Source organism: Ziziphus jujuba, chromosome 8 (genome assembly GCF_031755915.1).
Source record: "Ziziphus jujuba cultivar Dongzao chromosome 8, ASM3175591v1".
NCBI lineage: Eukaryota > Viridiplantae > Streptophyta > Magnoliopsida > Rosales > Rhamnaceae > Ziziphus > Ziziphus jujuba.
This window is the reverse complement of record NC_083386.1, coordinates 28498997-28526431: the sequence shown is the minus strand read 5'-3', so window position 1 is coordinate 28526431 and position 27435 is coordinate 28498997. Positions and strand designations below refer to the sequence as shown.

Here is a 27435-nt window from a genome sequence, read left to right as displayed (position 1 = left end):
AATTATTTTTATATTTTGATAATTTCATAGAAAATAGTTTAAATTTTTTTTAAAATACATATTTATCTTTAATTTATTATATAATATTAAATTTAATTACTTATAAATCCCAACTTTTCCATTAGTCACTAAACAGATCAAAAGAGAAAATAATTCTCAAGAAATTAAATTCTAGGAAACTAAATATCAAAAATCAATTTTTCTTTTAACTTTAACACTTTCCAAACATCCTATAAAAGGAAATAAGTACCGAACCACCTGAACCAACCAGCGTTAGTATCCTTTCATTGTTAATATATTAAAGTATTATATTTGAATTTTTTTTAATTTATATTAATTGTAATTTAATCTTTTAAATTTTAAAAATTATAATTAACATTTTTAAAAGGATATAAATGAAATAATATAAAAAAGACAATACTTTATAAATGAAATAATAAAGGAGGATAATAACTCTTTGAAATTTTTTTAAAAAAAAAATTGATAATATTTTTAAAATTAAAGAGTAAATTATATTTGAATTAAATTTTAAAAAATAGCTGAAATTAACTTTTATAATATATATATGGATTCAGAGTCAAATAAAATCTATTTTATATGACTATTAAATTCTCATTTCGTAAAAGTTAATAATTATTTAATATAAAAATAAAATTTATTGATAGAATTCTTTTTCTTTTTTTTTTTTTTTTTTTTTTTTGCTTGGAAATTTATTTATAGAATTCAATGTTCATAAGTGTGAGAGATTATATCTTATCAAAATGTTGGTAACATATTGTAATATAAAATGGATATCTGCTAAGTTGGATATTGGCATCTACATATCAACCTTCAACATTTGGCAGTCACTAAGATGATACAAACAAAATGAGCTTTATCAAGACGTTTGGCAGCTTTTTCATAGACTTTCATTGTATTTTCCACAAACACTACAGCCACCTTAATATCCTCTTTTCTTCCTCAGGCGGATAAATCTAAGCCATATGTGCAATAAGAAATTTATCAATGTAACTTAAAAGGGTAGATAGTAACAGAGGCACACAATTAATGGGGAAGATAATATCCACACGAAAAAATTGAGCTTTACACTTGCATCTTATCAAAGTTAGCTTAGAAACTCTTTTTTGACGATTTCATTGCGGATTAGAAATAACAATAAACTAATGATGACAAAAAAAAAAAAAAAAAAAAAAAACTTGTGCTTCTGGGTATATAGTGAAAACGAATCAATCACTGAATAACAATAAAATATTATATATATATATATATATATATATATATTCTTAAAAAAAAAAATAAAAGGGCAAGCTGAGAATTATCTACTCACTCTTGTTTGGATTACTTCCAGTCTCTTTGATAATTTGCCGGAGACTACGTCAACCATATCGAATATAAGCCATCCAAATTTTCTCCGTAAATCAGATAAATGAAAACATGAAAACTAAAAATAAAAATGTTTACAGCTTGCAGAATAGAATTAATTAAAAAATTTAGAATTAATAATAAAAAAAAATTTGATGTTTTAAAACTAAAACCTTTTCTTGATGTTTTCATTTGCAGATTAGAATTAATAAGAACGATACATGCATTTTCTTTTTTGTTTTTTAGTTAAAAGATACATGTTTTCAATTTCTTATTAACATCAAAAAAGGTTCTTTTTTTTAATTAATTTTAATATGCAAATGAAAATATCAAAAACAAAACCATTTCATTTGCAGATTAGAAATAATAAAAAATGGAATTAATAAGAAACTAAAATTAGACCTCGAGGTGCAAACTACAACAATGCCAAATTTACAAATAAAGATCAAAAGAATGTTAAAAATTAACATTTTATTATTGAATACTATGAAAAGACAAATATAACTTTTAACTACCCATGAGGTATGAATAATAATTTTTTAAAAGTATAAAATATAATTGTTATTAGGATTAAATTGAAAAGGTTTTTTTCCATAAATATCATATATTTATGGCATTGTAGAGTATCTCCAATGTGCATGTCTATTGTTTGGAATTTGGGTTGAGGCAAGCTTTGATATGGAATATTTTATTTGTATTTTCATTTCAATCGATTGTAAACAATCATGACTTACATGTTTTTCAATAAAAACAAAAATATATTAGAAAAATTTTAATTGTATTATTAGATAAACTTTATGCAGTTTCATTATAAATTTATATTTTTATTTTATTTAAAATTATTATTAAAGATATTAATAATTAAACATACTTGTATTCAAAAATAGATGACTAACCATGTTAAATATCAAATATTTTAAAAAATAAACATCCCAAATACATTTAAAATCATATAACCAAAATTTTTTAGAACCATTTATAATTTTAAAATCAAATATTCCAACATATATAACATTCGATTTCTCAAAAGGTTTATGATCAAAATACAAATTCCGTTAAATTTCTATGATTATCAACTTCATCCAAAAATATTTTATCACGACTACAAATTTTCATAGGATGACATTTGATTTGTGAATGATATGTTAAAAGCCCCCCCCCCCCCCCAAAAAAAGAAAAAAAAAAAAGAAAAAAAAAAGCATTTTTATAAGTCTATTGAGACTATGTGAATATTATAAATATTAAAAATATTATATAAAATTATTTTATGTTTTTTATGTTTAAATGGTAATATGTAAATATAATGGAATGGTTAAAAAAGCTTTTCTCTGTGTTAAACAATCTTGTTATTCGGTTGCTGACATTCAAACCTAAATTTAAGTTGGTGATTTCATTTATTTTTATAAGGATATATAAAAAGCCGAACAATTCACTTCTTTTTTTTTTTTTTGGTTATTATTTTGGTTACCTTAGCTCCCAAACTTAAATTAAGAAAGCCACCTCTTCCATTTGCATTGGGAGAGCCTAGGCCGAAAGACCAAAAATATAAAATAAAGTGAATAAAAACAAAAAATTTATAAAATAAAAACTACAAACTATTGGAACTAACAAATACTTAACATATTCAAACATGAACATTCATAGTTGGCTGATGACAATGGCATCAAAAATGTTTGCCATACAAAAAAATCGTTCGAACCTAAATAGATTTAAGTTAAAAATGAACTTAAATACACCTTAAAAGTGAATCGCCAGGCCTTCGATGCTACTATTTAGCTCATCTGCATAAACAACAAAACAAATTTAAGTAATATCCAACGAATTGATGTTAAAAAGAACATTGACCATATCAGAAAAAATTACTAAAAGAATACGGTTAAACTCGGATAAAAAGATATCACTATTGAAACTAAAGTACATAATAAAACTAAAAAAAAAAAAAAAAAAAAAAAAAAAAAGAACACAGCTTCTCAAATATAAGATAAATACTTTTCAAAAAGAATAAATAAAAGATAACAACAAACATACAATAATACGTCTTCATGCACAACATAACGGACTGTGCTTATTTTATGCATTTGCATGATTGCGCCACATTTTACCCTATCCTGTGAAGCTAGAACCTGATGCATTCAAGAATGGGTTGCTGATATAGTGAAGAGCTTTACCTTTGTGCCAAAAGAGAAATCTACAATTGTTAGAGGGTCCCACCAGGAGCATCCGGATCACTGAAAAGATATCAAGGTGGTTAACAATCCAGGATGAAATTCCTGCTAACAGTTCTAGTTAATAAACACTCCAAACTTACCTCATATAGTTATGGAAATATAGATCCCGACACACTTTTGACGTGGGTTCCATCACAAGTTCTGGGTGTTCCAGCTTCAAATGTTCATGCACACATTCAGCAGAATCGAAAATTTCTGTACAATCCTTGGCTTCACAACCATCCTTCATTTTCTTCAGCTATTTTCCTAACGTATAGATCTAAAGCTTCAACATCTGCAGCATCAATTTTCTCCTTGCATATCATAGCCTCCAAGGAATGCGGACCGCACAACCATTTTTGCCAAAATGTGTCGAGTTTCTTTTCCCATTCAGCCCCAGACTCAATGGTTTCTCCATAATCTTTACCATCTAGCCTCACATGCCTAAAACCTTTAGCCCCAGACTCACTGGTTTCTCCATAATTTTTATCATCTGGCCTCACATGCCTGAAACCTAAGGTTCATCACTTTCAATCATGCCATAATAATTTACACCATGGATGCGCCAAAGATACGCAAGAAGTGTGTCCAGAAGTTCAATTCCATAGAGGACTCTCTCACCTGTTATACATTTGACAACAAGAACTTGAAAAATATATGCAGAATTAAATTGTCCATAGAAGTTAATATTGGACATAATATTGTCTTCAATCCCTTTCTCAATGTCAAGTTTTCGTACAAGGGCAAAGGCTTGTTTAATACCTGATTGTATTCGTCTACGCAGACAACTGACAGGGTGGGCCTTTAGTGCAGCCAAAAATTCACTTTCCTCGTCTTGACCTTTATTAAGTCTCCGGTTTTTTTCTCCAGCTTTATCATAAGAGTTCGGCTCACTATTCTGCCATGGTTTCGATGAATAGAATGCAGTGGCACAAGGACTCCTACATTACAAAAATATGATATTTACAACAATTCAAATTAAATGGAGAGAAAGAGATGAAAGAAAGAAAGTCCATACAAGTCGAGTATTCCTTTTGATAGATAAAGTAAAAATTTCTTCGCAGTCTCCTGAGCTTGTCTATTCCTCCTGTAAAGATCATATACCAAATAAACAACAATAAAGACTAAATAAATTCTGAATCGAGGTTGGTCATATTTTACCACTAAAAGCCAGTGAAATAAGCTCTTCCTGCCCTTATATCTATTTAACACCATACCAATGTAATAATAATAGTCATCATCAATCTTCAAACAATAGATCTCAGCTTTCAAAGATGCGAAGTAAATTTGTAGGATGATATTTATTTTTCAACCTTCATCAACATATAAGGCAAAGTTAGAAAAAAAAACTGAAAGAGGGAAAAGAAAAATACATATGGACCTTATAAACCAAAAACAGAACAACCAGATTAACATAACCAGAATTGTACCATTCCTCATCCTTATGAGCATTGAAAAAAGCACGCTTCTGAGTGGAAATATTCTCTGATCTGCACTTCTGTTGCCTGTAAGATCATTTGTACTATAATATCTCAGTGAAATAACCATATGTCCAAGAAAAATCTCTCAATTCTCTCCTCGGCATTTTAGTAATACAAATGCTCATGCTCCTGAACAGTATATAAGCCAAACATAGAAAGAAAGAAAAAGTCAAACATGTATAGTAAAGCAACCGTTGAAAAGAACCAGACTAATTAGTTCAAGGCCATCCAAAAGAAACGAAAAGGGTATAGGAATAAAGCACAAATAAACTTGAGTGCACTATTTTTAGTTTCAAAACTTTCCAAAACATAGTAAACTTCTTTTTTGTAAAGTCCCAAAAGCAAACAAGACAAGTAATTTAGCACAGATTTTCCAAATCTTTGCTCATATCCATTACGATAAATAGATAATATATCACATATGGTATAATTCAAATAAAAGATAATTATCCTCTATTTCCCACATATACTCCCTCACTGATGGAAATTATTTTTACTTTTATAAATAACCAAAAGACAAGAATATGTAAAAGCAAACCTTCGTGCACTCCCTTCAGTGGATGAATCAGCGTTACGTCCAAGGTTTGATTCCAACTCTGCCATCAAATAAGTCCAAACAAAGGAAATAGAATGAAAACAGTGTCACAGGCCAATATATATAAATTCATGTTACATTTACAGCCCTTAAAATTACAAATAAAGCAATAGACGAGAGATCGTTTTACATAGTCCAATCACTTTTTACAACCTAATTCATCAAATTCAATAACATAATCAAGTCTCGAGCTTCTAGGATCTTCTATTATAAATAAAAGACAGCAATTTTATTTTTCTTGGATAGATTAAAGACACTCAAAAAAAAAAAAAATTGCATAAAAGGAAAGAACAAACTATATGAAATAAGGCTGTAGAAATTACACGTGCAGGTGTGAAAAGAGAGAGAACAGTAAGGAGGTGTTTGTTTTTCAGGACTTATATCTTAATCAAACTTATTTTTAAGTGTTAAGATGTTTAACTTTGTTTTTCTTCCTTCCTTTTTTTTTTTCTTTTTTTTTTTTTAACTTAATATTAAGTTTATGATATCTTCATGTTAATGAAAAAAGTAACTTATATCTTATTAAAATTTTTTAAGAGTCTTTTGTAATTTTTTCTTCCAAAATTTTCCTTCCCAATACAAGATCCCTTTCCATCTCATCTTCTCTTTCCTTCCTTCCCTCACTGATCTCCCTTCAAAGATTATCAAATTGCACAGGACACCAGAAAGAGACAGAGCGACCAAAGAAATGAAAACCATAGGGAGAGGGTGAGGAAGCTAGCTATAGAGGAGGGAGGGAGATAGAGAGACCATGGATTAAGCTCCTTTGGTGGAACCATCATCCATGGAATCAGAGGTTTGAGAAAAGATGAAAGAGAAAGAGGTGTAGGACACATATAGATGGTTGGTTTGAGTGCAAATAGTATTAATAAATAGGCTAATTAAGTAAAACCACATAAATTTATGACTATCACTGCATACCAAGATGAAAAATCAGATAAGAAGTCTAGACTTAATCCTTTACTTGTATTAAGGTACCAAAAAATAAATAAAAAAAACAAATACCACCTAAATAATGGTCTAGTTATGTTTATGTTTGGATAGAAAACTGAATTACCTTTTATTTTATCATAGCAGATAGCATTCCTGAAAATATCCAGTTCAATGGGGCGATTAAATCCAAAGTATTCAGAAACTTTAGCTTCCTTATAAACTATTTGATCTCCATCTAGTGTTTTCAATGTCATATCTAAAACCTTAGCATCATACCGAAGTTGCAAATTAGCATTGACAGCTATTAAGAGTATTATATTTTCACCCTGAAAGACATAAATACAATTTCCATTAATACGAAAGACATCTATCTATTTTGAATATAACAACAAAATTGTACGTAATCAATTATCTACCGTCATTTTGTTATGCTTTTCAACAGCAAACTTCGCAGCCTTTTCAACCGTTGAAATCTTGGACACGGAATGGTAATGAAACCCTATTGTCGAAAGAAATTGCATACGGCATATATTATATAAAAGCAGAAACATGAAACAGAGAAAATAAAATAAACACGTGGAAGAGACAAGATTACAAGCACAACAGCCTCTTTTATTCCCAAACTCAGAAAACAGAGGAAACCCCTCTCTAATTTGATTTATTAGTCTGAATATATAAATTATGAAAGGGAATAAATAATACCTCATATCGCTAAACAATTTCTTTATATTTCTCTTCATACTCCTTGTAAATGCTGGAATCATACTCGAAGAAGTCAATTCCATTTTCAGTTTCATTGAGATGCAGAAACTTCTTCATACCCTATTATTGAGAGAAATTGCATTAACCATCATAATGTAAAAGAAAATATGAAAGCAAAAATAGAAACCAAAAAGGATATATATATATATATATGTATATTCATTAAATACGAAGAGATAACAAGCACACACAAAAAAACCAAAACAGCCCCTGTTTTTCCCAAACCCAGGAAGCGAAGAAAACCCTCTCTCTGATATGATTTATCAGTCAGAATACATAGATAGATTATGATGGGGAATAAATAATACCTTGAATAAGTCATCCCCATATTTGTCAAAATTACTGGTCGACGACTGCGTTTTCAGATTCTCCGCTTCCGCTGCCTGGGTTGCGCTCGCCGATGGTGGTGGCCGAGGATTGATCCAGATCACATCTTGTTTTTTGGACAAGACATGTCTTTTGGACGATACAAATTCCATATCTTCTGGTAAAATCACAGAGTTTGCTGCATGTCAATATCTGTCCGCCAAAAGGAGAGGATTTCTTTTGTTTTTTTCAGGAGGGTTTTGTTTTGTAGGGGAAATGTAAGAATGCAAACGTATGGGATTGGGTTTTGGCCTTGGCTACGTAAGTTTGCAAAATTTCCCCTTTCTATAGTTATAAAATATTGAATTTTGTTTTCCTTTACCCCTCACTTTTACTCCTCATAAATAATATATCTTAAACTTATTATTAAAACAAAAAACTAAGCCTTTTTTTCTTCTATCATAGCAAACAAGCATATCACACCTTATAATAGTAAACAAATATATCATGCTACTCTTATGAAGTCTAATAACAAAACTAACAACAAAACAAAAACATAAATATATATATATATATATATTGTGAAAGGGAATAAATAATACCTCCTATCGCTCAACAATTTCTTTATATTTCTCTTCATACTCCTTGTAAATGCTGGAAAATCATACTCGAAGAAGTCCGTCTTAGCATCGTCAATTGCGTTTTCAGTTTCTCTGCGATGCAGAAACTTACGCATACCCTATTGTTGCGAGAAATTGTATTAACCATCATAATGTAAAAGAAAATATAAAACCCAAAAAAAGAAACCAAAAAAAAAAATATATATATATATATATATATATATATATATATAATTATCAAATACAAAGAGATAACAAGCACACACAAAAACCCAAACAGCCCCTGTTTTTCCCAAACCCAGAAAGCGAAGAAAACCCTCTCTCTAATATGATTTATCAGTCATAAATAATACGTCATCCCCATATTTGTCAAAATTACTGGTCGACCACAGAGTTTTCAGATTCTCCGCTGCCGCTGTGCTCGCCACCGGTGGTTGCCGAGGCTTGAAGTAAAGTTCCACATCTTTTTTTTTTTTGGACGATATACATTCCATACCTTCTGGTAAAATATTTTTACTCAAGGTACGGATAATTACATCAAATAAAAGTGTAGAAAAATAAAAAATTAAAAAAATCTTAAAAAGAATCATATGCGACAAGCCAAAAAGGAAAAATTTAAAACTTAAACATATTTTTTGATAGAAGGCTGACGCTTTTTAAAATTTTTTTTAAAATAGCATGAGTTTTGCTTCTTATCGGTACGCAGAAGATCCTGATTATAGAATCATCTTCTATATGTGAATTTTATAGGCCTATATATTTATACCTTTAAACTTTGAGTTAAATACAAAAACATACTGTATTTAAAAAATCATTTACGCCAACTAATTTAATTTACTCTTACACTTTTCTAAAATTAAATTATTAGAATTTTTAATTAAATCTTATCTAAGCTATGTGATAATTTTTCCTTAAAAAGAAAAAAAAACTATATAATAACTTTAATTACATTACTTTTTTTTTAATTTATTTATTTGACGAATGAGAGGGTCCTATATGTAATTGAACTTCTGGACACACTTCGCACGTATGTTTGGCGCATCCCATGGTGTAAATTATTATGGCATAATTGGAAGTGATGAACCCAAAGGTTTTAGGCATGTGAGGCCAGATGGTAAAAATCATGGACAAACCACTGAGTGTGCGGCTGAGTGGTAAAAGAAACTTGACGCATTTTGGCAAAAAGGTTTTGAGGGGATCAGCATCCCTTGGAAGCTATGATAGGCAAGGAGAAAATTGATGCGGGGCAGATGTTGAAGCTTTAGATCTATATGTTAGGAAAATAGTTGATGAAAAATAACAGATGGAAGTATATATATGGTTGTGAAGGCAAGGGTTGTACAGAACTTTTGCATTCTACTGAATGGATGTGTGCGTGAACATCCGAAGGTAGAACACCCAGAACTTGTGATGGAACTCACTTCAAAAGTGCGTTAGGATCTATATTTCCATGACTACACGGGGTAAGTTCGAAAAGTGTTTGTTAACTGGAACTGTTAGCACGAACTTGATCCTGAATTGTTAACCACCTTGATATCTTTTCAGTGATCCAGATGCTCCTCGTGGTGAAACCCTTTAACAATAGCAGATGATTTCTCTTTTGACATAAAGGAAGCTCTTCTTTTGGCGTAAAGGTAAGCTCTTCTTCTTTTTATAATATTATCCCCAACCGTTGTTGAATTTACCAAGTTCTAGCTTCACAGGATAGGTCGTTGTATATTTGTGGTTACTTTTTATTTATTCGTTTTGAAAAGTAGTTATCTTTTATTTGAGAAGCTGTTATTTTCTTTTTTTTCTTATTTTCCTTTAATTATAATTCTATTATGTACTTCTTTTTTTTTTTTTTTTTTAAATAGCTGAAATGGGGTTGTATTAACCAAAAACACAGCAAACATACGGAAAAGCATGTTGCCAAAGAATCAAGTTGTGATGGGAAACCTACCACAATCCTGATCCATAATGTTTACAAATTTGCCAAAAGACAGCAAAAAAGTGATCAAACCTGAACTAGTGTTACTTAAACCCCATCTTGACGTAAGATGCACCAACTGATTAAGGTTTCTTGGGATCCAAGAAAAGAAAATGAACGGAAGCCTAGGACATAGAGCTAATATTTTCCTAGTAAAACCTAAGTAGACCAGTGAACAGAGAACTTGTCGGAGTTGTTAAGACTTTGTACTACAGCTTTATCAGAGTTGTATTATGTACTTTGGGTGCGTTTGGTACGCAGGACATGTTCGGATCGGACATGATAGAATAGTACAATCCTATATTTGATATAGTTCCGGACTAAATGGTGAACTGGTTGTTCCATATTTGGTGCAGGATTAGACTGTATTGGACTATTTTATAATTTTTTTTAATGAAAATTTATAAAATTCAATTTATAATTATAATAAAAAATAATATATTTAAATAATATTGTAAATTGATATATTTGTATTTACATATAAAATTTCAATTTTTATTACATCCACAAACTATATTAATTTATAATTTTAAAAATAAAATATAATATAATTATAACATAATATTTTATAAATAATAATTAATAAAAAATACAGATAATTAATGAAATTTTGTAATTGTAATTTTTTATTTACATTCGAATTAAATTGTAATTTTTTTATACCCACAAATTACTTTTAATATATGGTTTAAAAAACCAAATAAATTGATATCATAATATATTAAATCATATGTACAAATAAAAAAACATAACATCATATTTAATTAAGAAAGTATTAATAACTACGATTTCACATACTTGTCTGCATACAAATGTATATATTTGAGTTTACACCGATAACTAGTTATATGCGAAATAAATAAAAACACCCATTGATAATAATCTAAACAAATAGCCGATTATACAACCATTACGCCACTCATTGTTCAAGTTGACATGTGTAAGTGTGGTGATATGTTGTATTGGATTTGCTTCATTTAAATTCCTCATCATTTGTTCTACATACTCAGCATATGCTATTTCAGTTTCTTCGGTTGTATTATAGGCTTGATATAAATTATCCTTAAATCCTTGAACTTGTTGATGACATTCAGGCCAAGAATTATATATCCCTGGTTGTCTACCTTTAAATACAACATAAATTCTTCTCCTTGCCATTGAATATTCCTGCATATTATATTAAATTATAACATAATATAATAATATAAGTAAACAAAATGACAATGCATTAAATCAATCAAGTGCATATTAATACACTAAAACATAACACATGCTTCATAAAAGTGTCTTTACATGCATAATTAGATACCAACATCCATTACCATACTACATATGTCCATAAACAACCATACAACATATGTCCATAAAGTTCAAATATAAGTGTTCCTAATTATCATCCCCTCATATATAGGCTTAAATATATGATCCACAACGATACTTAGTAATTTAAAAATTTCCTAGCAAATTCAATCTTGCCCGCATCCGTCCTAATAATCTTAAACACCTCAACATTCGATGGATCCAATCTCATTGCCTTAGAGATATCGAGATTGTCATCAGCAGAGAAGCCTAACCTGTCAAGCTCCATAGCTAAGTATTATGGATAATTGGCTTCAGATTTATCTAACTTCGCAGCCAATTTATCAAACAATTTCTCTGCTACATTGCCAAACGCGCTCACAATATCATCATCCTTCAATCCAGATTTTCTCTTACCTCTTGATTTAGGTCGGGTGGATGGTTCACTATGTATTTCATTCATAGACATAGGAGAACACACATCATTAAATTGTTCATTCCCACTATTCAAATTCAAATCATTGACCATATCAATCGGAGTTTGTGCTCCATGTCCTGTTGTCCGATCCTTTCCAAAAATTGTAGCAAGCCTCTCATACATCAGAAACGATTTACCTCTCCATCCCTTTGCACTTGGATTACTCTAAAATAAAATAAATAAAAAAACAAACTTTTAATTGTAAACAATAGAAAAACATACTTCAAGTTAAAAAATTCAATGAAAAAAGATGTCCAATGTTTCAAAACCTGCGCATATGCTTTCCAAACTTCGTCACTATCAACTTCCACACATTTAAGAGAGTCATTCCATCCAAACCCACTTTTGTTTAGCATATCGTATATTATACCGTATTGCTTCTTCCACTTTTTCAATTTTGACTCAATGTGTGGATTTGCTCGCAATCCCGAATTAGGACATATCTCAGCTAATCGCCTCTCAATCATAGCCCTTGTGCCAGGCTTGAATGATCCTGTATCACACTGCTGCCCACTAGCTACAACCTCATCTAAAATAAGCAGCAAAGCATCTTCCTCCCTTTTACTCCATATTCGTCTAGATTCGACCCCTCGGATATCATGACTGCTACTTCCAACCTCAATTTCTATCGAAATTCACATTTTTATGATTTCAACAATACAATAATAGCAAGCAAATAACAGCAAGCAAATAAGCAACAATCATTCAAGGTTGACAACAATGGCACAAAATATATATTGGTTTTCATACAAATGATCCAAGATGTTTAACAAACAATATAAAATACAACAATTAGAGAAGCATTAAAGACAACAATTGACCACTAATGACCACGACGACCTCTCCACTCATCAAACATTTGCTTAGCTAAATCATCTCTCCAGTGGGTCCATTGGTCCGATGAAGAAATCGATCCTATAAAGTCATCCTCCATACTAACGTCAACATCATCACTCCTATCAAACTCGACTTTCCCAGGATCAATTATCATTTCTTTTCTAATAAGATTATGTATAAGGCAACATACGGTAATTATCTTGATTTGTGTTGCAATAGGATAGAAAGATGGACTTCTTCAAATTGCCCACCGCTTTTTAAGAACCCCAAAACATCTTTCAATGACATTCCTAGCAGATGCATGCTTCATGTCAAAATACTCTTCATGATTTATGGGTGCACAACCATCTCTCCACTCAAAAAGGTGATATATGTTCCTCTATATGGTGCAAGAAACCCTTCACCATTAGTGTAACCAGCATCCACTAAGTAATAACAACCTAAAAAAAGAAAAAACATATCTCCTATTAGTGTATGCAATGTTGACTACTACAATGTAAAACTTGAGAATTAGTCTTACCGGTTTGTACCTTTAACCCATTTGGCCTACTTAATGCATCTCGGAGTACTCTTGAATCCGAAGCAGAACCTTCCCAACCAGGTAATACAAATATAAATTCCATATTTGGATTACATACACCTAAAACATTTGTGGCTATCTCACCCTTTCTTGTTCGATATCTTGGTTTATCTTTTTCTGGGACATTCACCTTAATATATGTTCCATCTAAAGCTCCCAAACAATTCTACGTCATTAACAAAGTTACAAATATCAGATAGTGTTACAAATAATTAAACTATAATATAAATAACCAAACAATTCCACAAACGTACCGTAAATACTTTCCATCTATCATCCAAACAATTATCTAATACAGGTTCTGATTGTCTCAATAAAGTCTTATGTAAGCGCAGTACTCCATGCAACACAGAATTGAAATATCTACTAATCGTCTCTCCCGATCTAAAAAATCTAGTGATAATTGTACGATTCTTTGTATGATGAGCAATTATGTGCAGAAATATACAGACTTGCTCTTCCAATGTAACAATGCCATCACTTTTAACATATCCATCCTGGCGTAATAACTGACACAAAGTATCAAATGTTCTCCTATCCATTCTAAGCTGACTAATACAATTAACATCATTGTCTAACAGACTATTTAGAAATGACATACGCAATTCTGCATTTCTAGTTAGTTGATTCCTATAACCTCTAGCATGTCGCCTTATATACGCCCAGTACATATACATAAACAAAAGCAACATAAATGCCGTACAAAAAGACTCTAATTGTGAATCATTTGGAAGCAAAAAGAATGCAGCGACTTTTCTTCGATCCATATGTACTACAAAAAAAAAAAAACAAAAAAAAAGAACAAATATATCAAAAGCGCACATTATATTTAAGAAACATAATTTATTTTGGATGAAATAGAAACAATTATTTATGGAACTAAGAAAAGATAAAAGAAACATAATCATTCCCAAACTTTTTTGTTTAATTGATTATAGCAATGAGATAGGATTAAAGATTAAAAAAAAAATATGAACTGCATATTTAATATTTATTTACATTTATGTTCTACTAATATTTTTTTTTTAACATTTGTTAATTTGTAATCAAATAATATACTTCATAATTGTTATATTTAATACGTATTTTATATCTTTTTATTTGTTTATAACATGTTTTAAATAAATAAGGCATCAATTTCATAACCTCATTTCTATTTTTGTGGGTCTTTAACTATTTTGCCAATGATTTGCAGATATTTATTCAAACTGAAGAAGTTGAGTATAAGCATCTTAAGTTGACTGATATATATATAATGCTAGAAAATTTGTCCACATATGGAATCTCAGTAACTCCACTCTACATAAGCATTAATTCTGTTTGCACATGTGACCATATTTTATATATACATGTCCATTATGCAAGTTGGTGGTATTGAGCTGTGACCTAGATGACAAGAATATTACTTAAATTGATTTCTTTTATTCATCATTTCATGTAAGGACGATTAAGCTTGGACTTAGAAAATTATTTAAGGCACAGAACCCTTAGCGCTGCCCGTAGACATTAGCTAACTGTTGACTATATGATATGGACCAGAGGCCCCATTTATTCCATTTAATTACTGATATAATCTTAGAAGACTGAATTATGGAAGGAACAGGCCTGGAGTTTGATATCATAATTTGGGCATCTTAATTGGACATGTATAAGTCTGCAATGGTTAGATGATATGCCAGATTTAATGCTGACCTTTAGATTTTAATTATTTCTTTATTATGTGTTGTCAAGTATGTGAATCATACAAAACTGTGCATCGTTACAGCCTCAAGAGAAAATACTAGCAACTTTGGTATTCAATTATAATTTTAAGAAATAGTGGAGTTTCCAAGTGGAAACTAACTTATGTTAAACTTGCAGCAAGATTTTTCTTCTCAATTGAAGAACTCACACTTAAAGTAAACAAGATAAAAAAAAAATTAAAATTAAAATTAAAAAGCGAATAAACTAAGAAAATAAAATACAACTACAAAACATAAGTTTTATAGCTATTCAGAACTTATAACCATTCCTACATCCATTGTTGAAGAGTCTTGATCAGATTAAATTTCAGTTTCCAAAAATATACAGCTCATCACCAAAGTCACAGCATCTCAATCCCTATGAGAAAATATCCCTATGATTTTCTAATGTTACAGGCACTCTCCCTCACTCTGGTTTTTATTGTTAATGTGTCTCACACAGCAACAGCAGCTCCATCATGAAGCAAATAGGAAACCCTCTATCAAATTCTAGCTACCCCATCATAGCTTGACACCTAGGTAAGAAACTAATGGCAGCTCAAATAGCTATCTTGACTAATAAGTAACAAACAGAGCAAGCACATGTTGTAATGCATATGTGAATACATATATATAAAAACAGTGAGTTTCACTATATGTATAACCAAAACTTGTTCAACTTATTTGACTCCTAGGTAAGTTCCAAAAATAGACAACTAATACTGTTAGCCTTTAATTATTGATGATATCATGTGCTTTATAATGCATCATGATTACCATGAAAGAATTTTAACCTAATTTTATGATATTGTCATGATTATTTAGTTTCTTGAAAATGTCTCATCTAATTTCATTTCATTTACTTTTAGGATGCATCAAGTGATGCAAAACTGCTGCACTGAAGTGTGAGGAACTAAAATTTGAGCATCACGAGCTAATGGTTAGAACTCCTCTGTATGCAGATATTAGCAAGCAGATGTTAGACTTTCTTGATAGTTGGAGCATTTTAAACAGTGCATCAATTACTGAGGCTTATCATTCTTTGAAAACCACTTAGCTGATTGAAAGTCAAAAGCTTGATATATTTTCAAGTCTAAATACTTTTCAAGCCATGCAGCAAATTGATTCATTAATCTGATTTAGGTGTTTCTTAATCTAATGTCATGCATTACAACACATCTGCATGTGGCCTACATTTACATGCAGTATTTTAAAGCCTCCCTCTTTGTCTCTTCAATGGAAGAAAAATCTCTTTTAAGGACTCTCCATCCAAAACCTGCCTTTTACATATGGCAACCTCTTAGATGTTCTGTTTGTCCCCAAATTATGAAGGTGAGGAGGCTCCTGTTGCAGTTATCCATCAAAAAGTAACATTCGACCTTGGGTGGAAGAAGTAAACAGAATTGTGTTTGCTCTTGCAATATGACTCTGCATTTTCCTGTAAGCATTGTATTCTTCCACTGGTAATTTGATTTGTTCTGTTTTTGGCGGGAATTGGGAAATGCCCCCTGCTTGTTATAGATAACTGGCTGCAATGTATATATAGTTTTACAATTGTTTTATTTTGTTGGTCCAGTTCTTTATATTTATTTTGCTTATGTTTTGGTTCTTTAATTAAAATTTAGGACCAGTAGCCACTTACATTTGATTTCACTGATTTTCAATAAATTTTTTTTCAATTTCAAACAATTTAAGTAGCCTATATATGAGAATGTTTATTATGAGAATGTTTGTTATACAGTATTCATTAGTAAATGGTTAAGTCAATGTTAGGGAAGCATTACAAATTGTACCTGCTTAACAGATGCTTTTTCAACAGTATGCATGATTTCTTTATTTGTTTTTTATTATTCAAAAAAGCCGAGGAGGTTGCAATATGTTTATTTCTTCTTTTACTACATTTTGCTTAGTTGCGAATAAAATAAATCTTCTTAGTGTGTCTGGGGTGCACATGGTGGAATTATATATATGTCATCTAATTTACCTAGTTATCAAATTGAAGTTTTTTTTAGTAGCTACCTAGTTATCAAATACTGCATTTTCTGCAGTAAATTAAAGTTTTTTTTAGTAGCTACCTAGTTATCAAATGCTACATTTTCTGCAGTAAATTGAATTTTTTTTTAGTACCTACCTAGTTATCAAATGCTACCTAGTTATCATATACTTAGTAGCTAGAACACCAACACCAGTTTATGCATATTTTCGTACAAATATGTTACCACTGCTACCTAGTTATCAAATGCTGCATTTTCTGTAGTAAATTGAAGTTTTTTTTAGTAGCTACCTAGTTATCAAATGCTACCTAGTTATCATATACTTAGTAGCTAGAACACCAACACCAGTTTATGCATATTTTCATACAAATATGTTACCACTGCTAGTAGCAATACATATTTTCAAAGTATTATCACAAACAGATTGCAGATCTAATTCTTTGCACAACGACATTAACCAAATTAGATATAATTCTCAAACCAACATCACAAACAGAATTAGATATGCTAATTCTCAAAGTATCATCTGAAACCGACACAAGCAAGTAAAAAATGGTTAATATTAATCTAGCCAACACATCATAAGCAACACATCAACAATAGGCAAAAACAGAACACTTACCTTCCAAATCGGATGCTTTAGCTCTAATTTAAGCCTCCAAAATTAAGCCTTCTTCCTCGTGAATATCAAGCCCTAATTTTGCAGATCAACAAATGACATGAAAACAAAATATAAGCCCTAATTTTGCAGATCAACAAATGACATGAAAACAAAATATAAGCCCTAATTTTGCAGGTAAAAAAATGACTTGAATATAGGATATCCAATCATATGGACATAAATATACATGTATGTCTGTATCTATTCAAACTTACAATTATTATATGTTAATAGAATATGTTTTTGTTAAAAAGCTTTTTTGAATATTGTGTGTAGTGCAATTTCCTTCTTAGTACTTGATTCTAAAAAACCTCTGGAAAGTGATCATTGTTACTTAAAAACTTAACAGTTACATTTGTTTTAAATTTTATTTCTCAGGATTTTCTGGTGGGAATATTTAGCATAGAATAAACTTGTTAATTCAAGAATATTGAACTATCTCTTAGGTTAGAAACCATGGACTTTCTGATAATAGTGCCATCAAATGTAAGAGTTGTTGTCCAAGGGAAAATGAAAATCTAAGAGCTATACATTTTTTTTTTCATGATATAACATGGCCTCAAATTCAGTTGATGCAGAAACCATGGAATTGTCAATTGTCCCAACTCATAGGTTTGATTATGTGCAAATGTTTAATTATTGACAGGACAAAAGAGCCAACCTGGAATGAGGACTTCACTTTCAATATCAAGCAGTTGCCAAACAAAAATCTTCAGGTCTCTATGCAACCTTGTTGAATCTACGATATAATTTTTCTTTCACAAAGATCTAGTCTTGTCTCTGTCTACCCTATCTTTTAGCTTCTTGAAATTACAAGCTTGTAGTTTTCTTTTAGTTAAAACGTTGCTGCTTTATTATTATACATTTATTGAATGCCTCTTTTGGGAAGTGATTCTCAGTTGCTTAGGCAAAAACAGAACACTTACCTTCCAAATCGGATGCTTTAGCTCTAGTTTAAGCCTCCAAAATTAAGCCTTCTTCCTCATAAATATCAAGCCCTAATTTTGCAGATCAACAAATGACATGAAAACAAAATATAAGCCCTAACTTTGCAGATCAACAAATGACATGAAAACAAAATATAAGCCCTAATTTTGCAGGTAAGAAGCAAAAGAAGAAGAAGAAGAAAAATGCAGAAGAAGAAGAAAGTAGAAGATGGAAGATCAAAGAAAAACGCAGAAGAAGGGGATGGAAGATCGAAGAAGAATAGATCGAAGACTAAGATTGAAGACTGAGAAGAAGAAGAAGTAAAACGAATGGAATGCAGAAGAAGAACTGTACTCACCGGCAGTTTCCACTCCTACGAGAGACGCAAACAGTCCGGCAAAAATGATATAGCCAGAGACACCGGCGGGAGGGAGACGCCAGCGAGAGAGACCTTCGAGCTTGGGACAAATATGACCCCCGGGGGGGGGGGGGGGATGGGTCAATTGAGTCCCAGTCTTTTGGTGTTAAAACACCGTTTGGGTTAATTTGTCCCAAACTCAAAATTGCAAACCAAACACCACACTTGGGACACAATCCCATCCTGTTCTAACCGATCCCATCAACCAAACACACCCTTGGTGTTAAAACACTGTTTGGGTTAATTTGTCCCAAACTCAAAATTGCAAACCAAACACCACACTTGGGACACAATCCCATCCTGTCCTAGCCGATCCCATAAACCAAACGCACCATTTAGTTACAGTAATTTTTATCTTTTTAATATTTGAGTATAACCATTTTTTTTTTTTAATGATATGGTCCATATTCTTTTAACATCTATCCTTTGGATATAACATAATTTGTTTTTTTTTTTTTTTTTGCTTAATTTGAGTATAACTTAATTATTGTTTAAATCATTTTTTTATTATTATTTTTCTATAAATTTCTTTTGAAGAAATTTAATCTTCAATGCCTATGCTTTGGCAATACAACTTCATAAAATAAAAACACTTCTTAAGACAAAAATAAATATATAAATTTTAGTATTGTTACAATTTAAACAACTAAAATAATTGAAAATCATAAAAAAGAAAATTAACAAAAGATATGTAAGAGAAAAATGGCATCTTAACTTCTTTGTAATTAAAACAAATATGAAATAAAAATTATATTAAAAATATTAATTAAATATGTCTTGAAATAGTGTCAGAATTTCAAATTATATTAGAAAACTGTGATTACATAAGAGATAAATATAAATAAAAAATGGCAAGTAAGAGAAAAAGGATTAAAGCAAAATGAAAAAACAAATGTAAAAATAGAAAAAGAGGGGAACAAAAAATGAAGAGTTCTGGGCTTTTTTTTTTTCTTTTTTTCTTTTTTTCTTTTTTTACGTAACATGTGAGCTAGGCTGAAAAAGGTTAAATACGAGAGCAAGCGGAGAAATACAAAGAGATATAAGGGGATTAAAGAATAAATAGCAAATTAAATATTAAAAAATATAGGAAAAGAAAAATCTAAAGGCACGCACGTGCCTCGGCACAAGGTGGGTCCGCCTTTAATAGAGTGTGACAAGTTCTATAGCCATCTTCAGCTTCATATATATATAGCCTTTAAAAATATATATATATTTATATATGAAATCAAAATGGTTTTAATTCCTTCTTTTTCTTTTTTCTTTTTTGAAAATAATTAAAGTTGCTTGCGTTGTTCTAATATGGTGTGCATATGGGATAAAAAAATGTTGTGGGATGGTTTTAATCTTTGGGTCCACCACATAATGGACAGGTGTCTTCCATTTATTGGGTTTAAACTTCCTTTGAAACTTAAATCTCTTTCTGCACATGCTTTTTGATGGTGTCCCTAAGATTAGCCTACGTGTCTCCGTTTGCTTCAAAAGGGTGCTGTAACTAATTTTCCATACGCTGGACTAAGAGTAATAGATGCAAATCTCAAGGACACAGCAAAGCAAACTGCTCGGTTGGCTGAGCTCAACAAGCAAAGGTAAGTCTGTATTATGGTTTTCACGTTTGATATTTGTTGGTAACAGCAAGAATGAGTCTTCAAATGTGGGCCGTTAATTTCATGTTGGAAGTTTTCCAAGTTTTTCTCTTTTCAATTTTATTTGCTAATAATCAAATAATTTCTTTTGGTTTCTTTCTTGAGGTAGTATGACAAATTTGAGTATAATATTGTTCTGTTGAATAAGGATGGTTTTGGAGAGTTAATTGGGTTTATGTAGACTTTAGTGTGAAAGAATAAAATGATGGTTAGCAGAGAGAGAGAGAGAATGGTGAGAAATGAGGCAGACAGAGAAGGTGAGAAAGGGTAGCAAAAAAATAAATAAATAAATAGTGGTATTTTGTCATTCAAGTTTGGTTTTAATGGAGTTACTTGGTGCATAAACTTTGCTAACCTCAAAAACCTGCAATTTGATTCACAAATTACCAAACTAGAAATAGAAAAGAAAAAAATAAAATAAAAATATCCATATTCCAAAAGCAAGTATATTGAGACTGCCATTTTTTCTTCCATAATTATACATTTATTAATCTTATTAAAAGCCCATTTGGTTGGTTTTTATTTATTTAATAAAAGATTTTGTGGGCCAAATAATAATAATGTGCAACTCAACAAAATCTCGGTAAGAAATTGCAAAAACAAAAAAAAAAAAAAAAAAAAAAAAAAAGGTAATAATGAGGTGAAGAAAAAATGTGTGAGAGAGAGAAGTGGATTGGACCAAAATTGGAGATTGTCCTCCCCACCCACCAATCTAAAGCCGACAATATCTTCCCACGCGGCATTCAACGACTTCTTATCTGCCACGTGCAATTATCCAGCACTCATATCATCCGCTGCTATTCTTTTACTTCCACGTGCATTACATATATACAGAGAAATTGGATTGAGATGTGATCGATGATAAGTCGCACAAGGATAATATGTTTCATATGGTAAATGCATGCATGCCTACAAACATTAATGCCTATTATATTGCCGTTTTTATTTTAAAACATTAGCATAAAATACTATATTCAGTAATCACATATAAAGTACATGTAAAATATAAAATATGCAAGTCTTGCAAAATAAAATACACACCTCAACTTATCCTTAAATTATTAATAATAATTTGTCTTTCCGTGCAATTCACATAACAATAATGCAAAACTGTCAAAGTTTCACCTAATTTTTTCAAAAGTTTCATACTATTGCTAAAAAAAAAAAAAAGAAAAAGAAAAAAATGTAAAAAGCAAAATGCAAAAAGCCGATGTCTATTAATGCATTATTTTTACTTATTAAGAGGGGAAAATATATGATGTGAGACTTAAATATATATATATATATATATATTAATATACTGGGATGTTCTTATCTATGATTTTTGAATTTTATTAATATTTATTATTATAATATTTACTATTAGATCTCACCAACTGGTAAAACCTAATTAGATTTTAAAATATCACGTGAGATTTGTTTCCGTTCCTTTCGCTCCACCTTAACCCTTTCCATCTTTTCTTTTTCCTCTTCTTGCACCCACGGTGGCTTCCTCCTTCACTCGTACAACTCCATCGAATGTAGGTCCAAGTATTTTGGAGGAATTGCCAGATTCACATGTCACGGAACAAGTTGTTGTTTATGTTCTTCAGGTGGCTTTGAGATGCACTAAGAAGGAGCCTATCAAGAGGCCAACAATGAGAGAGGTTGTCAAGGTGCTAGTAAATGCTAAACAATGAGAAGGAGCTCAGATTTTGGGAGTTTCAACTTGTCTACTTTAACAAGTAGACTCATCCCATTTTTCCTTTTTGTTCTGTGTGCTGTCCGATGGAAATCGTTGTATCAATTACTACATTTTATTTAGGAAATAAGAAGGAGATCCCAAATTTACTTTTACTAATATTTTTCCATCCTATTCCTATACCTCTCAGATCGACATCCTCTCATGCCTCTCTTTGGACTTATTGTTCAGACTCGGAACGATTACTATTCAGCAAGGTTTAGAAAGGAACAATATAACAAAAGTAAATCGAAGGGAATAAAGATAAAGATAGTAAACAAGAAACTGAATTGATTAAGCATATATAACACTAATCGTAGTCTATGTGACCACTATCATTACTTAGGACATTTCTGATTTTTCTGGCAAATAATTGGGGTAGACCATTAATAAATTTTTCTTTCCAAAAGGGTTGATTACTATCGTCTCTCATCATGATTCCAGTGGTAAATGTTTGTACATACCATTCGAAATCACTAAGAGTTGGACAATGTAAATTGGTTAACTGACTATGGATTCTTTCTGTAATAGCTGTAGGGGTTCCTATAAAATGTTTAATTATTGTGGCTAACAAGGTATTGACACTATCTGGGACACCTTGACCTATTGATTCATCAAATATGGGGAATCCTTCTTCATCTAATTTAATAGCATGAATGATTTCTAATTTAGATTGATCTGTTAAATGTTTTTCCTACCAGTAGTGTAAAGTACCGGTAAAACCTGTGACTAATAATTCAACAATTTCTGGTTGGGGAAGGTTTTGATTAGTAAAATAACTATTAGCAACCATGGACATGTGGTGTAATTTGTTTAATATTTCTTGTTCTTTTAATCCATCTATATTGCATTCGTATAATTTATCAGAACTGACAGAGAATTGATTTTTATAAGTTGATTCTTGAAATTCAGGAGGTAAGGGTTTATTATTCCTAAGTAATGATAGTGGTCACATAGACTACGATTCATTAACCTATGGAGATATAGTTTCAATAATAAAAAAAAAAAGGATTAAAAATGTGCACTGATATAAAAATAGCTAATCAACTAAAAAATGATAAAAGAAAAACTAAATACGAATTAGGAAACTTTTGTCAACAATATGGTTTATCTACAATAGCACCCTCTAGGAGAAACAAAATCAAAGAAAAATCACATAGGAACACTTTTAGAAACAATAAATATTTCAATCATAAAACTTATTACAAAACCAATAAGTTTAATAAACTCAATTATGATAAATTCTACAAATCAAATAAACATAAAAAAGACTCAAAAGATAATACTAAAATCAAATGTTTTAAATGTAACAAATTTGGTCATTTTGCTAATCAATGCAAAGTTAAGCAAACAATCAAACAATTAGAGCTACCAGAAGATCAAAAACAAAATTTAATCAATGTCTTAGGAATACACAACACAGATAGTGAACATAGTGAAAACAATATTTACACTGAATCAAGTTCTGACGAATCAAGTATTCACACTGAATCCACTAGTGACACAGATAACCCTAAAATTACTTTAGGATGTTTAGATGCTTGTTGTCTAGATACCTGTTGTAATCAATCACTTAGTGTCTTAACTAATTCTACAGAAGATGAAGATATAATTTTAGAATTACTTAGCAAATCAGAAAATCCTGATGAAAGAATAGAATACATGAAAAAATATAAAAAGATAATAACTGATAATCACAAAGAAACAAACCAACTTAATAAAAGTACTCAAAAAATCTGTTTAACAGAAGCCTTACAAACTTTTAATAAATCAAAAAACAAACATATAACTGTTCAAGATCTACAAACAGAAATTAAAACAATTAAGTCTGAAATTAAAGAATTAAAATTAGAAAATCATATCATCAAACACCAATTACAGTTTATTCAAGATAACCCTCAAAACCTTCGTCCTAATCAACCTGAAGAACAGGAAGAAGGATCTTCCCGTGATAATTGTTTAGCTTCAATTCAAAAAATCAAACTTAGAAAATGGCACATTAAAATCACCATAATCATTAAAGATTTTCAATTAACGACAATTGCATTTTTAGATTCAGGTGCAGATTTAAATTGTGTCCAATAAGGACTCATACCTAGTAAATATTATATCAAAACTAAAGAAAAATTAAACTCCGCTAACGGTAGTAAAATGGATTTACATTACGAAATTAATCAAGCACATATTTGTCATAATAAAATTTGTTTCAAAACTTCGTTTGTCCTTGTTAGAAATATGACAGATCAAGTTATTCTAGGTATTCCCTTTTTTTCTTTGTTATACCCATTTACCACCGAAAACGATGGCATAATCAGTCACCCCTTAGGTAAAAAAGTCAAATTTGATTTCTTACTCCAATCAAATAATGTCCAGCTCCTACAAGATCAATCCATTTCCAAAACAATTAATCAAATCCAAACCAATCATCTTCCTTCCTTTTCTTACTCTACCTTGTTTTCCTATTTCCAATCTTTTACTCATATTTTCAAACAATTAAAATTTTATTTTCTACTATATATAAAATTTTTCATATTTTCAAAATATCTTTTCTCTAATTATTTTCATTACAGCATGTCTCGCCCACTTGGCTACATGATAATCAACAACAATTCTGTTCCAATTTAGAGTGGAGAAAATACAGAAAAGAATTTCCCAACCCAATTTGAATTAGATATTCCCCAAAGAACCAATTTACAATCAATCCGTCAAAAGCCTGATAGTCAATATTTCTCTCATTATATTTTATAAAACCTGGTCCCAAATAGCCCATGAAATTGCTGGTCAAACCAATACCCAATATCGAGGTTATTATAGCCTCAGAGAAGCCCTTGAAATCACCTATAGACAATTAGGTCCTCAAGCCTTTATTCATCCATGGGTCAGAATGGGTCATTTCCAAAATAATCATGTTGTCCCATACCAGAATCCACTTGATCTCCTTAACAACCCCTATTTAGATCACCTCTTAGAAACCCGAGTCAATCAACTCCAACATGAAAAACAATGTCTCGAACACCAAATTCAAACCCTACTTCATAACAATGCCATTCACCAACTCCACATCAATCACCTCCAAAAAGACTTAGATTATTGGACCAAAAAACAAAAACAACCTTTCAATCAAAACCTAGGCTCTACCAATCATACCCCTTATTCTTCCATACTCCCAACCAAATCTCTCACCTTACCATGGAATCCTGCTCGTATCTTTTTCTATCCAAATCAATGGTTACACCAAGCTGGTTTACCTCCTGAAATCATTTCTCATATCTGGAAAATAAAAAAGAAACAATTCTATGAAAAGTTTAGCTTTCTCCAACGAATGCTACTCTCCTTTGTAGAATCACCCCATACTTGTCCTCGAGGCATGTATGTATACACCAAAGCTGCTTTACACCCCTCCAATAAAAAATGTACCACATGTGACCCTGCTACACTCCCACTTAATTATGTAGGTTGTCCACATGAAATCAGTTATGCCATCCACAGAGTTGGACTATATGCCCCAACCTTTCACAATTTCATTTTTTAAGAAAAAACAATCACTTGGGCTACCCTATTTGATTGGGAATTAGTCGGGACAATCATATTCACCCACACAGATCAAGCCCAAAATTGTACTGAAGTATTAAAAATGGCCATTACTTGTCTCTTCCTACCTCACCATTATAGTCCTCTTAAACAAGGATATATTACTGTTCATATCACATCCACACCCCCATAGTGGATCCACGGATGGGAACCAGCAAGACACCTAATCACTTTTGAAAAATCAAAATATGCTACTCATCACCTCAGACAAGATGAAGAAGTCCGCAGATGCTCTAATACTATTACAAAACAGTAACGCCATTGGAGAGCTGCTGTTTTTGGTGACAATTTTAATCTCCAAGGAATTAATCAAAAATATTTTTTAGCAAAAGAAAATCAATATACAAAATTATATATTCATAATGGTTTAAGATTTGTATGGAATGATGTATTTGCCTCTTTCCACTACAAAACAATGTATCCAAACCTTGATGCTGTTTATCACAAAATGTTCAAAAAACACAGAATCATTAATACTGACAATAATCAAGAATCCGAATAAGATATAGAATTTGATCAAGACAAAGATGATGCCTACCAGTTTGGAGATGAAGAAGACCACAACATCAACAACATAAGGGAAGGCTTGAATTGATTAAGCAGATATAACACTCTACGGGTGCTAAAAGAAAGTAGCAAGATATAGATCGAAACACTTATGGCTCTAATACCATTCAAGGGAGAAAGACAAGATGTAGAGTATGAATAAGAACAGAGTAGAATGAGTGTGAATAAGATAAGAACAGAGTAGAATGAGATTAAATGAGCGGAAGTAAATGAAAGTAAAGAGATGAAAATAAATAGATGAGGCGGCAAAGCCAGCCAAGAACAATTATAAAATGAAATATAAATATAAATATGAAATTATATAGAATATATTGAAGGCGGTAGAACCAGTCAAGCAATATAATATAAAATAAATGATTAAAATAAATAATTGAAAATAATTGAATGCAAATGCTTACTTGATTAAGGAGAGTACCACAAATTTGGTATCTCAGTTGATTACAAAGCACACAAACTAACACTCAAATATATGATTACAATTGATTATGGAAGAAGAAGAGAAGAAGAAGAAGAGGAGAAACTCTGCCAAGAAAACTCTCTAATTCTCTACTCAATTCAACTCCTCCAATATATGGTGGTGCCTTCCTTTATACAGGCAAAGGAGGGCTTGATTTAATAAGTGGAACTCCTATTGATTGAAATGATTGTGTCGGTGAACAGTAACTTGAATAGTGAACAGTGTTGTGAACAGTATTCTGCTTTTCGGTGCTTTTTACTGTTCATGAACAGTAATTGAATAGTACTTCTCGTGATCTGCTTTTGTG

General features: G+C 31.0%; 2 protein-coding genes across 8 annotated transcripts; both read right to left on the bottom strand.

Moving 5' to 3' along the window:
- Positions 1–2889: 2889 nt before the first annotated feature.
- On the bottom strand, positions 2890–8461 carry LOC107421821 (serrate RNA effector molecule). 3 transcript variants are annotated; one of them, XM_048470532.2, is made up of 13 exons: positions 8249–8461; positions 7649–7824; positions 7281–7400; positions 6995–7077; positions 6703–6904; positions 5589–5646; positions 5000–5074; positions 4837–4882; positions 4588–4658; positions 4332–4510; positions 3671–4190; positions 3531–3590; positions 2890–3143 (listed from the first exon to the last, which is right to left on the bottom strand). In XM_048470532.2, the coding sequence occupies exons 4-11, from the start codon at positions 6998–7000 to the stop codon at positions 4084–4086; spliced, it is 744 nt and encodes a 247-aa protein (XP_048326489.1). In that variant the 5' UTR covers positions 7001–7077; positions 7281–7400; positions 7649–7824; positions 8249–8461; the 3' UTR covers positions 2890–3143; positions 3531–3590; positions 3671–4083. The 3 variants fall into 3 exon arrangements, with proteins under 3 accessions (XP_048326489.1, XP_024931292.1, XP_048326488.1); XM_025075524.3 differs by lacking the exon at positions 8249–8461 and having other exon boundaries at positions 6703–6731; positions 6855–6904; positions 7649–7989; XM_048470531.2 differs by lacking the exon at positions 8249–8461 and having other exon boundaries at positions 7649–7987.
- A 2461-nt stretch (positions 8462–10922) lies between these two features.
- Positions 10923–19210, bottom strand: LOC125418744 (uncharacterized). Of its 5 annotated transcripts, XR_009640184.1 has the most exons (6): positions 19091–19210; positions 18732–18803; positions 17767–17838; positions 12282–12637; positions 11952–12177; positions 10923–11402 (listed from the first exon to the last, which is right to left on the bottom strand). XR_009640184.1 is itself a non-coding variant. In XM_060819354.1 (4 exons), the coding sequence occupies exons 3-4, from the start codon at positions 12477–12479 to the stop codon at positions 11833–11835; spliced, it is 543 nt and encodes a 180-aa protein (XP_060675337.1). In that variant the 5' UTR covers positions 12480–12637; positions 17767–17838; positions 19091–19209; the 3' UTR covers positions 11484–11832. The 5 variants fall into 5 exon arrangements, 1 of the variants encoding a protein (XP_060675337.1); XR_009640183.1 differs by lacking the exon at positions 10923–11402 and having other exon boundaries at positions 11484–12177; XR_009640186.1 differs by lacking the exons at positions 11952–12177; positions 12282–12637.
- Positions 19211–27435: the final 8225 nt, after the last annotated feature.